General features: G+C 44.9%; 1 protein-coding gene across 1 annotated transcript in view; it reads right to left on the bottom strand.

Moving 5' to 3' along the window:
• Nucleotides 1-13,313, bottom strand: part of LOC118382292 (collagen alpha-1(XI) chain-like) — a 232,488-nt gene that overhangs the window by 84,662 nt on the left and 134,513 nt on the right. Inside the window, 2 exon segments of the mRNA XM_052498236.1 lie at nucleotides 2,069-2,176; nucleotides 5,700-5,753. Coding sequence (XP_052354196.1) covers nucleotides 2,069-2,176; nucleotides 5,700-5,753 — 162 coding nt within the window.

Consider the following 13,313-nt stretch of genomic DNA (forward strand, 5'->3'; position numbering starts at 1 on the left):
CTGGGATTTAAAGGAAACAGAGGGAGGGGCTGGGAGGTCTTGGAACTGTCTGGGATTTAAAGGAGTCAGAGGGAGGGGCTGGGAGGTCTTGAAACTGGCTGGGATTTAAAGGAAACAGAGGGAGGGGCTGGGAGGTCTTGGAACTGTCTGGGATTTAAAGGAGTCAGAGGGAGGGGCTGGGAGGTTTTGGAACTGGCTGGGATTTAAAGGAGTCAGAGGGAGGGGCTGGGAGGTCTTGGAATTCTCTGGGATTTAAAGGAGACAGAGGGAGGGGCTGGGAGGTCTTGAAACTGGCTGGGATTTAAAGGAGTCAGAGGAGGGGCTGGGAGGTCTTGGAACTGGCTGGGATTTAAAGGAGTCAGAGGGAGGGGCTGGGAGGTCTTGGAACTGGCTGGGATTTAAAGGAGACAGAGGGAGGGGCTGGGAGGTCTTGGAACTGGCTGGGATTTAAAGGAGACAGAGGGAGGGGCTGGGAGGTCTTGAAACTGGCTGGGATTTAAAGGAGTCAGAGGGAGGGGCTGGGAGGTCTTGGAATTCTCTGGGATTTAAAGGAGACAGAGGGAGGGGCTGGGAGGTCTTGGAACTGGCTGGGATTTAAAGGAGACAGAGGGAGGGGCTGGGAGGTCTTGGAACTGGCTGGGATTTAAAGGAGACAGAGGGAGGGGCTGGGAGGTCTTGGAACTGGCTGGGATTTAAAGGAGACAGAGGGAGGGGCTGGGAGGTCTTGGAAATGGCTGGGATTTAAAGGAGACAGAGGGAGGGGCTGGGAGGTCTTGGAACTGGCTGGGATTTAAAGGAGTCAGAGGGAGTGGCTGGGAGGTCTTGAAACTGGCTGGGATTTAAAGGAGACAGAGGGAGGGGCTGGGAGGTTTTGGAACTGGCTGGGATTTAAAGGAGACAGAGGGAGGGGCTGGGAGGTCTTGGAACTAGCTAGTAGTAAAGTAGCTACTCTCTGTTTATCATATATGCATAGTCACTTTAACTACACATTCATATACAGTAAATACTACCTCAATTGGGCCGACCAACGAGTGCTCCCACACCGGGCTATCTGCATTGTGTCAAACAACCCAGCACCCGCCAACCCCTCTTTTACGCTACTGCTACTCTCTGTTCATCATATATGCATAGTCACTTTAACCATATCTACATGTACATACTACCTCAATTAGCCTGACTAACCGGTCTGTATGTAGCCTCGCTACTTTTATAGCCTCGATACTTTTATAGCCTCTCTACTTTTATAACCTCTCTACTATATATAGCCTGTCTTTTTACTGTTGTTTTATTTATTTATTTACCTATTGTTCACCTAATACCTTTTTTTGCACTATTGGTTAAAGCCTGTAAGTAAGATTTAAGGTGTAACTACACCAGTTGTATTCGGCGTGACAAATAACCTTTGATTTGATTTTATATTGGTAATCGTGGTGCATGGGAATTCAACCAGTCCCCAACCCTCAGTCCCCAACCCTCAGTCACCAACCCTCAGTCACCAACCCTCAGTCACCAACCCTCAGTCACCAACCCTCAGTCCCCAACCCTCAGTCCCCAACCCTCAGTCCCCAACCCTCAGTCACCCCAGTCAACCCTCAGTCCCCAACCCTCAGTCCCCAACCCTCAGTCCCCAACCCTCAGTCCCCAACCCTCAGTCCCCAACCCTCAATCCCCAACCCTCAGTCCCAGTCCCCAACCCTCAGTCCACCCTCAGTCTCCAACCCTCAGTCCCCCCTCAGTCACCAACCCTCAGTCACCAACCTCAGTCACCAGTCCCCAACCATCTGCTAACTGCACCAGCTCCCCAACCGTCAGTCCCCAACCATCTGCTAACTGCACCAGCTGTCTGCCAAAATTGACTTCATGCTTACATTCCTGGACCCAAAAACATGTTCAGTGGAGATTCTCCAATTGTTCACATTTTAATTCAAGGACTAGGCATAATCTGTATCTAGTATTGTTTTTTACATTTTTAAATATGTTTTGGTCAGAGCCCTGGAGTTCTGGAGATCTGTTGGGCTGTCAAGTTATGAGAGTTAATCGAGTGAGGTGGGTATTTAGGGACTTTTACCTTGGCTCCCTCTTTGCCAGCAGAGCCAGGAAGACCCTGCTCTCCAGGTGGTCCTGGGGATCCAGGGTGACCTCTCTCACCGATTGGACCAGTCTCGCCTGTGGGGCCCTGTTAGGAAGTGAAGAAGAAGAAGAGGAAGAATAAGAAGAAGATATTATGGGCATCTTTGAGCCGCTCTACCATAACATAAGACCCTTAGATAATTCCAAACCTATGTCAGAGGCCAATATTATCCCTGTACTCTATCACTTCTGCCAGTGAATGACGTGAGATCTGTAAGTACGTCTAAACAATCTCAAAAGTTCTTCATAAATGGATCTAATTGTGTTTACTTACCTGTGGACCAAGAAGAGCAACATGAATTTAGTTCATAATGTCCATTATAGTACTGTAACAGTAGAAAACCTATAGTAACCTATAGTACATTACCTGTAGTAAAACTATAGTACCTTACCTGTAGTAAAACTATAGTACCTGTAGTAAACCTATAGTACCTGTAGTAAACCTATAGTACCTGTAGTAAACCTATAGTAACTTACCTGTAGTAAACCTATAGTACCTGTAGTAAACCTATAGTACCTTACCTGTAGTAAAACTATAGTACCTGTAGTAAACCTATAGTACCTGTAGTAAACCTATAGTACCTGTAGTAAACCTATATTACCTAAACTATAGTACCTGTAAACCTAACCTGTAGTAAACCTATATTACCTTACCCGTAGTAAACCTAGTACCTGTAGTAAACCCTGTAGTACACCTATAGTACCTGTACCTGTAGTAAACCTATAGTACCTGTAGTAAACATATAGTACCTATATATTACCTGTAGTAAACCTATAGTAAACCTATAGTACCTGTAGTAAACCTATAGTACCTGTAGTAAACCTATAGTACCTGTAGTAAACCTATAGTACCTGTAGTAAACCTGTAGTAAAACTATAGTACCTGTAGTAAACCTATAGTACCTGTAGTAAACCTATAGTACCTGTAGTAAACCTATAGTACCTGTAAACCTATAGTACCTGTAGTAAACCTATAGTACCTGTAGTAAACCTATAGTACCTGTAGTAAACCTATAGTACCTGTAGTAAACCTATAGTACCTGTAGTAAACCTATAGTACCTGTAGTAAACCTATAGTACCTTACCTGTAGTAAACCTATAGTACCTGTAGTAAACCTATAGTACCTTTAGTACCTGTAGTAAACCTATAGTACCTATAGTACCTGTAGTAAACCTATAGTACCTTACCTGTAGTAAACCTATAGTACCTTACCTGTAGTAAAACTATAGTACCTGTAGTAAACCTATAGTACTTGTAGTAAACCTATAGTACCTGTAGTACACCTATAGTACCTGTAGTAAACCTATAGTGCCTGTAGTAAACCTATAGTACCTGTAGTAAACCTGTAGTAAACCTATATTACCTTACCCGTACCTATAGTACCTGTAGTAAACCTATAGTACCTTACCTGTAGTAAACATATAGTACCTGTAGTAAACCTATAGTACCTGTAGTAAACCTATAGCACCTTACCTGTAAACATATAGTACCTTATCTGTAGTAAACCTATAGTACCTGCAGTAAACCTATAGTACCTGTAGTACACCTATAGTACCTTACCTGTAGTAAAACTATAGTACTTTACCTGTAGTAAAACTATAGTACATGTAGTAAACCTATAGTACCTTACCTGTAGTAAACCTATAGTACCTGTAGTACCTGTAGTAAAACTATAGTACCTGTAGTACACCTATATTACCTGTAGTAAACCTATAGTACCTGTAGTAAACCTATAGTACCTTACCTGTAGTAAACCTATAGTACCTTACCTGTAGTAAACCTATAGTACCTGTAGTAAACCTATAGTACCTTACCTGTAGTAAACCTATAGTACCTGTAGTAAACCTATAGTACCTGTAGTAAACCTATAGTACCTGTAGTAAACCTATAGTACCTGTAGTAAACCTATAGTACCTTACCTGTAGTAAACCTATAGTACCTTACCTGTAGTAAACCTATAGTACCTGTAGTAAACCTATAGTACCTTACCTGTAGTAAACCTATAGTACCTGTAGTACCTGTAGTAAACCTATAGTACCTGTAGTATACCTATAGTGCCTGTAGTACACCTATAGTACCTGTAGTACACCTATAGTACCTGTAGTAAACCTATAGTACCTGTAGTAAACCTATAGTACCTGTAGTAAACCTATAGTACCTGTAGTAAACCTATAGTAGTACACCTATATTACCTGTAGTAAACCTATATTACCTGTAGTAAACCTATATTACCTGTACCTGTAGTAAACCTATAGTACCTGTAGTAAACCTGTAGTACCTGTAAAACCTATAGTACCTTACCTGTAGTAAAACTATAGTACCTGTAGTAAACCTATATTACCTTACCTGTAGTAAACCTATAGTACCTGTAGTAAACCTATAGTACCTGTAGTAAACCTATAGTACCTGCCTGTAGTACACCTATAGTACCTGTAGTACCTGTAAAAACTATAGTACCTGTAGTACACCTATATTACCTGTAGTAAACCTATAGTACCTGTAGTAAACCTATAGTACCTTACCTGTCGTAGTACCTGTAGTAAATTACCTACCTGTAGTAAACCTATATTACCTTACCTGTAGTAAACCTACCTAGTAAACCTATAGTACCTGTAGTAAACCTATAGTACCTGTAGTAAACCTATAGTACCTACCTGTAGTAAACATATAGTACCTATAGTAAACCTGTAGTAAACCTATAGTACCTGTAGTAAACCTATAGTACCTGTAGTACACCTATATTACCTGTAGTAAACCTATAGTACCTCTAGTAAACCTATAGTAACTGTAGTAAACCTATAATACCTGTAGTAAACCTATAGTACCTGTAGTAAACCTATAGTACCTGGTACCTGGACCTAAGTCCTTACCTGGTAAACCCTAGTGGACCTGTAGTAAAACCTATAATCACCTTGTAAAACCTGTAGTACCTGTGTAAAACAAGACCTGTAAACATACACCACTATAGTACCTGTAAAACCTATAGTACCTGTAGTAAACCTATATACCTGTAGTAAACCTATAGTACCTTACCTGTAGTAAAACTATAGGTTTACTAAGGCACTCCCTCCAATCCTGTACCTGTGAGGTCAAACCTTAGTACCAAAATCATTAAACCTATAGTACATCCTAGTGGACATATGGAGTACCTGTAGTGTAGTAGTGCCTCCTGAAACTTATAGTACCCGTAGTGGACAAACTACCTGTAGTAAACCTATAGTGAAACCTGTAATCTGTTGACAAGGGTAAACCTATAGTACCTGGAAACCTGACAAGTAAACGTTTGTAACACCTGTACCTGTAGTACACCTATAGTACCTGTAGTAACCTATAGTACCTGTCGTACACCTATAGTAATGTAGTACACCTAGTACATGTAGTACACCTATTAGTACCTGTAGTACACCTATAGTACCTGTAGTACACCTATAGTACCTGTCGTACACCTATAGTACCTGTAGTACACCTATAGTACCTGTAGTAAACCTATAGTACCTTACCTATAGTACCTGTAAAACCTGACCTGTAGTAAACCTATAGTACCTGTAGTAAACCTATAGTACCTTACCTGAGGACCAACAACTCCTCCTGGGCCAGGTGGACCTGTCTTTCCTTGGAATCCCTGTGGACAAGAAAACACATTAGTTAAAACTGCAGAACAACTCAATCCATTAATCCTGCTATTGATCAACCTTCCAAAATGTTAATCTAGTGGACATTAGTCATTTGTTCCATTCAACTACTGAACCCAACACAAGGGTGAATGACAAGTATTTGTAATGGATCCTATTGAAGAGGAACCTGACTGGTTTAACCAAGCAATGACTGTGCATTGTGCATGAAAACACATTAGTTATGGACATATTACATTATATACTTCATGTTATGTTCCATTAATTTGTTCCATTCAGTTGAACCCAGACACCAGGAACCAGTTACCCAGACAACAGGAACCAGTTACCCAGACAACAGGAACCAGTTACCCAGACAACAGGAACCAGTTACCCAGACACAGACAACAGGAACCAGTTACCCAGACAACAGGAACCAGTCACCCAGACACCAGGAACCAGTTACCCATACACCAGGAACCAGTTACCCAGACACTAGGGACCAGTTACCCAGACACAGACACCAGGAACCAGTTACCCAGACACAGACACCAAGAACCAGTTACACAGACACCAGGAACCAGTTACACAGACACCAGGAACCAGTTACCCAGACACCAAGAACCAGTTACCCAGACACAGACACCAGGAACCAGTTACCCAGACACCAGGAACCAGTTACCCAGACACAGACACCAGGAACCAGTTCCCAGACAACAGGAACCAGTTACCCAGACAACAGGAACCAGTTACCCAGACAACAGGAACCAGTTACCCAGACAACAGGAACCAGTTACCCAGACACCAGGAACCAGTTACCCAGACACCAGGAACCAGTTACCCAGACACCAGGAACCAGTTACCCAGACACCAGGAACCAGTTACCCAGACACCAGGACACCAGGAACCAGTTACCCAGACACCAGGAACCAGTTACCCAGACACCAGGAACCAGTTACCCAGACACAGACCAGTTACCCAGACACAGACACCAGGAACCAGTTACCCAGACAGACACCAGGAACCAGTTACCCAGACACCAGGAACCAGTTACCCAGACAACAGGAACCAGTTACCCAGACACCAGGAACCAGTTACACAGACACCAGGATCCAGTTACCCAGACACAGTCCAAGCCTCGTCCTGGACTAAATTTCAATTGAGATTCTCTTCGCTTATTAGTCCAGAAGAAAGCTGTATCTGTGTCTAGGAAACTGGCTTAGAAGTTGACTCAAAAGACACAGGAGAATAACAAGGCTATAACGAACTCCATGTTATAGTAAGGATTTAATCTGAGTCTCCAAAAGAGACTCATCTAAAGTAAAACTATGATCTCAATATCTGAAGTGGATTTGATGCTAATTGGTCAGACATCAAGAATAGTGATGGAATCAGACGTGAAATCCATCAGATCACTGTAACGGCGTTAGTTTGTTGAAGGAGAGTCGGACCAAAATGCAGCGTGGTGGTTACTCATGTTCTTTAATGAATAATCGCGATACATGAAATAACTAAATAAATACAAAACAACAAACGGAACGTGAAAACCTAATACAGCCTGTCTGGTGAACAACTACACAGAGACAGGAACAATCACCCACGAAATACACAGTGAAACCCAGGCTACCTAAATACGGTTCCCAATCAGAGACAACGAGAATCACCTGACTCTGATTGAGAACCGCCTCAGGCAGCCAAACCTATGCTACACCCCTACTCAGCCGCAATCCCAATGCCTACAAAACCCCAATACGAAACACAACATGTTAAACCCAAGTCACACCCTGGCCTGACCAAATATATAACGAAAACACAAAACACGATGACCAAGGCGTGACAATCACATCAAAGATGGCGTGAACTTCTTCATCGGTTATTTGTCAGAATGCTTCTGCTGCAACTCTCTGTTTATCATATATGCATAGTCACTTTAACTATACATGAATGTACATACTACCTCAATTGGCCCGACCAACCAGTACTCCTGCACATTGGCTAACCGGGCTATCTGCATTGTGTCCCACCACCCACCAACCCCTCTTTTACGCTACTGCTGCTCTCTGTTCATTATATATGCATAGTCACTTTAACCATATCTACATGTACATACTACCTCAATCAGCCTGACTAACCGGTGTCTGTATGTAGCCTCGCTACTGTATATAGCCTCTCTACTGTATATAGCCTCTCTACTGTATGTAGCCTCTCTACTGTATGTAGCCTCTCTACTGTATGTAGCCTCTCTACTGTATGTAGCCTCTCTACTGTATGTAGCCTCTCTACTGTATATAGCCTCTCTACTGTACATAGCCTCTATACTGTACATAGCCTCTCTACTGTACATAGCCTCTCTACTGTATATAGCCTCTCTACTGCATATAGCCTCTCTACTGCATATAGCCTCTCTACTGTATGTAGCCTCTCTACTGTATGTAGCCTCTCTACTGTATATACCCTCTCTACTGTACATAGCCTCTCTACTGTACATAGCCTCTACTGTACATAGCCTCTACTGTACATAGCCTCTCTACTGTATATAGCCTCTCTACTGTACGTAGCCTCACTACTGTACGTAGCCGCTACTGTACATAGCCTCGCTACTGCAACTACCTGGTTAAATAAAGGTGAAATAAAATTAAAAAAAAAAAAAGATACATTGACAATGTCGTATCAAAATAAACAAAAGGATTGTAGATAGAGAGAACCAGTTAGAACTAGTGAGAACCAGAGAGAGAGAGAGAGACAGAGACAGAGAGAACCAGAGAGAGAGAGAGAGAACCAGAGAGAGAGAGACAGATAGAACCAGAGAGAGAGAGAGACAGAGACAGAGAGAACCAGTGAGAACCAGAGAGAGAGAGAGAGAACCAGAGAGAACCAGAGAGAGAGAGAGAGACAGAGACAACCAGAGAGAGACAGAGACAGATAGAACCAGAGAGAGAGAGAGAGACAGAGACAGAGAGAACCAGTGAGAACCAGAGAGAGACAGAGACAGAGAGAACCAGAGAGAGACAGAGACAGAGAGACCAGAGAGACAGAGACAGAGAGAACCAGAGAGAGACAGAGACAGAGAGAACCAGTGAGAACCAGAGAGAGACACAGAGAGACAGGGAGAACCAGTGAGAACCAGAGAGAGAGAGAAAGAGATAGAGAGAACCAGTGAGAACCAGAGAGAGACCGAGAGAGACAGAGAGAACCAGAGAGAACCAGAGAGAACCAGAGAGAGTGACAGATAGACAGAGAGACAGAGAGAACCAGAGAGAGAGAGAACCACCGCGAAAGAACCATAGAGAGACAGAGAGAACCAGAGAGAGACAGAGAGAACCAGAGAGAGTCAGAGAGAACCAGAGAGAGTCAGAGACAGAGAGAACCAGAGAGAGAGAGAGACAGAGAGAACCAGAGAGAGAGAGACAGAGAGAACCAGAGAGAGAGAAAGAGAGAACCAGAGATAGCTGATGCAAATCATGTCAGATCGTATGTCTGCTGAGTAGATAGACTTGTTCTGGGAGGTGAAACGTGTTGAGGTCGAGCAAGGGGTTTGCTAATGTAAGGACATGTTTATGGGCAAAAGCTTTTCAGTGGTAAGACGTTCAACATTAAAATGTTTGATGACTTCTTGTTGAGTCATTATCGTGTGGCAGAGTGATGAATGGATTGGCTATTGGCCTAAATAACAAATTAAGAGTTGTAAATCTTTATGGGTGGATGGGTCCAGACCCACTGTCTAGAGCCTGACTGGGAGGATGGGTCCAGACCCACTGTCTAGAGCCTGACTGGGAGGATGGGTCCAGACCCACTGTCTAGAGCCTGACTGTGAGGATGGGTCCAGACCCACTGTCTAGAGCCTGACTGGGAGGATGGGTCCAGACCCACTGTCTAGAGCCTGACTGGGAGGATGGGTCCAGACCCACTGTCTAGAGCCTGACTGTGAGGATGGGTCCAGACCCACTGTCTAGAGCCTGACTGGGAGGATGGGTCCAGACCCACTGTTTAGAGCCTGACTGGGAGGATGGGTCCAGACCCACTGTCTAGAGCCTGACTGTGAGGATGGGTCCAGACCCACTGTCTAGAGCCTGACTGTGAGGATGGGTCCAGACCCACTGTCTAGAGCCTGACTGTGAGGATGGGTCCATACCCACTGTCTAGAGCCTGACTGGGAGGATGGGTCCAGACCCACTGTCTAGAGCCTGACTGTGAGGATGGGTCCAGACCCACTGTCTAGAGCCTGACTGGGAGGATGGGAGGATGAGTCCTGACCCACTGTCTAGAGCCTAACTGGGAGGATGGGTCCAGACCCACTGTCTAGAGCCTGACTGTGAGGATGGGTCCATTCCCACTGTCTAGAGTGTGACTGTGAGGATGGGAGGATGAGTCCTGACCCACTGTCTAGAGCCTAACTGGGAGGATGGGACCATTCCCACTGTCTAGAGTGTGACTGGAAGGATGGGAGGATGAGTCCAGACCCAGTGTCTAGAGCCTGACTGGGAGGATGGGTCCAGACCCAGTGTCTAGAGCCTGACTGTGAGGATGGGTCCATACCCACTGTCTAGAGCCTGACTGTGAGGATGGGTCCAGACCCACTGTCGAGGGCCTGACTGTGAGGATGGGTCCATACCCACTGTCTAGAGCCTGACTGTGAGGATGGGTCCAGACCCACTGTCGAGGGCCTGACTGGGAGGATGGGTCCAGACCCAGTGTCTAGAGCCTGACTGTGAGGATGGGTCCATAACCACTGTCTAGAGCCTGACTGTGAGGATGGGAGGATGGGTCCAGACCCACTGTCTAGAGCCTGACTGGGAGGATGGGTCCATACCCACTGTCTAGAGCCTGACTGGGAGGATGGGTCCAGACCCACTGTCTAGAGCCTGACTGGGAGGATGGGTCCATACCCACTGTCTAGAGCCTGACTGGGAGGATGGGTCCAGACCCACTGTCTAGAGCCTGACTGGGAGGATGGGTCCAGACCCACTGTCTAGAGCCTGACTGGGAGGATGGGTCCATACCCACTGTCTAGAGCCTGACTTGGAGGATGGGTCCAGACCCACTGTCTAAAGTCTGACTGGGTGGCTGGATCCGTGTTCACTGCATAGATTCTGACTGAGATGCTGGGTGGGTGGATCTGTGCCCATTGCCTCGGGCCATGATAGGTTGTGATAGGGTTTGGTAGGGTGTAGAGTGATAGGGTTTGGTTGGGTGTAGAGTGATAGGGTTTGGTAGGGTGTAGAGTGATTTGGTAGGGTTTGGTGATAGGGTTTGTAGGGTGTAGAGTGATAGGGTTTGGTAGGGTGTAGAGTGATAGGGTTTGGTAGGTTGTGTAGGGTTTGGTAGGGTGATAGGGTTTGGTAGGTTGTGTGATAGGGTTTGGTAGGGTGTAGAGTGATAGGGTTTGGTAGGGTGTAGAGTGATAGGGTTTGGTAGGGTGTAGATAGGGTTTGGTAGGGTGTAGGGATTTTGGTAGGGTGTAGAGTGATAGGGTTTGGTAGGGTGTAGAGTGATAGGGTTTGGTAGGGTGTAGAGTGATAGGGTTTGGTAGGGTGTAGATAGGGTTTGGTAGGGTGTAGAGTGATAGGGTTTGGTAGGGTGTAGAGGATAGGGTTTGTAGGTGTATGATAGGGTTTGGTAGGGTGTAGAGTGATAGGGTTTGGTAGGGTGTAGAGTGATAGGGTTTGGTAGGGTGTAGAGTGATAGGGTTTGGTAGGGTGTAGAGTGATAGGGTTTGGTAGGGTGTAGAGTGATAGGGTTTGGTAGGGTGTAGAGTGATAGGGTTTGGTAGGGTGTAGAGTGATAGGGTTTGGTAGGGTGTAGAGTGATAGGGTTTGGTAGGGTGTAGAGTGATAGGGTTTGGTAGGGTGTAGAGTGATAGGGTTTGGTAGGGTGTAGAGTGATAGGGTTTGGTAGGGTGTAGAGTGATAGGGTTTGGTAGGGTGTAGAGGGTTTGATAGGGTTTGATAGGGTTTGGTAGGGTGTCGAGTGATAGGGTTTGATAGGGGGTTTGGTAGGGTGTAGAGTGATAGGGTTTGGTAGGGTGTAGAGTGATAGGGTTTGGTAGGGTGTAGAGTGATAGGGTTTGGTAGGGTGTCGAGTGATAGGGTTTGGTAGGGTGTCGAGTGATAGGGTTTGGTAGGGTGTCGAGTGATAGGGTTTGGTAGGGTGTCGAGTGATAGGGTTTGGTAGGGTGTCGAGTGATAGGGTTTGGTAGGGTGTAGAGTGATAGGGTTTGGTAGGGTGTAGAGTGATAGGGTTTGGTAGGGTGTAGAGTGATAGGGTTTGGTAGGGTGTAGAGTGATAGGGTTTGGTAGGGTGTAGAGTGATAGGGTTTGGTAGGGTGTAGAGTGATAGGGTTTGGTAGGGTGTAGAGTGATAGGGTTTGGTAGGGTGTAGAGATAGGGTTTGGTAGGGTGTAGAGGATAGGGTTTGGTAGGGTGTAGAGTGATAGGGTTTGGTAGGGTGTAGAGTGATAGGGTTTGGTAGGGTGTAGAGTGATAGGGTTTGGTAGGGTGTAGAGTGATAGGGTTTGGTAGGGTGTAGAGTGATAGGGTTTGGTAGGGTGTAGAGTGATAGGGTTTGGTAGGGTGTAGAGTGATAGGGTTTGGTAGGGTGTAGAGTGATAGGGTTTGGTAGGGTGTAGAGTGATAGGGTTTGGTAGGGTGTAGAGTGATAGGGTTTGGTAGGGTGTTGATAGGGTTTGGTAGGGTGTAGAGTGATAGGGTTGGGGATTCCCTAGGTCGACGTGTGCAACAGCGTGTTCCAGTTCCTGACAATATCCAACAACTTCACACAGCCATTGAAGAGGAGTGGGACAACATTGAACAGGCCACAATCAACAGCCTGATTAACTCTGTGTTCCCAGTCTTTTCAAATTCATATTTAAGGGCCTAATGAATAGATTTCAGTTGAGTGATTTCCCTACATGAACTGTAATTCCATAAAACAATTTAAATTGTTGCATGTTGTGTTTATATTATATTATATATTATTATATTGTTGTTCAGTGTATTTTAAGCATCATCCAGAATGGAGAATTACACCAAAGCATGAAAACATTAAGCAATTGTCTGGAACCTTCTAACATACAAAGAAAAGTTAATTTGAGGAAATAAAGGCTCAAATCAAGGTACACTTATCGTCCAACAGTTTGGTGTCACTTAAGACATTTTCTTGTTTTTGAAAGTTCTTTTAATTTTTAAAAAATTGTCCATTAAAATAACATCAAATTGATCAGAAATACAGTGTAGACGATGTTAATGTTGTAAAAGAATAGGCTGTGGTGTGGCAGATTGTGGCCCAGGGAAGCTGAGTGGATAGATCCATGTCCACTGCCTAGGGCCTGAGAGACTGGAACATTTTATTGCAGTGATCAATTCTGCTATTACTCGCTCCCCCAGCCTGTTACCAGGTAATAAAACCAACACCTCAGCTAATGTATCACTTGGGTGGTAGAACAACAAATTGAGAGAAACAGTTTACGATTGGGGTGCTCCTTGCTCCATGGAGCTGTTAGCAGCTTTTACTGCCCTGTGAGGTGAATACAATTGAGAGCGATGAATGCAAAGCTTTTCTGCATAAACTCCAAA

The sequence above is a fragment of the Oncorhynchus keta genome, chromosome 4 (genome assembly GCF_023373465.1).
Source record: "Oncorhynchus keta strain PuntledgeMale-10-30-2019 chromosome 4, Oket_V2, whole genome shotgun sequence".
Classification (NCBI taxonomy): domain Eukaryota; kingdom Metazoa; phylum Chordata; class Actinopteri; order Salmoniformes; family Salmonidae; genus Oncorhynchus; species Oncorhynchus keta.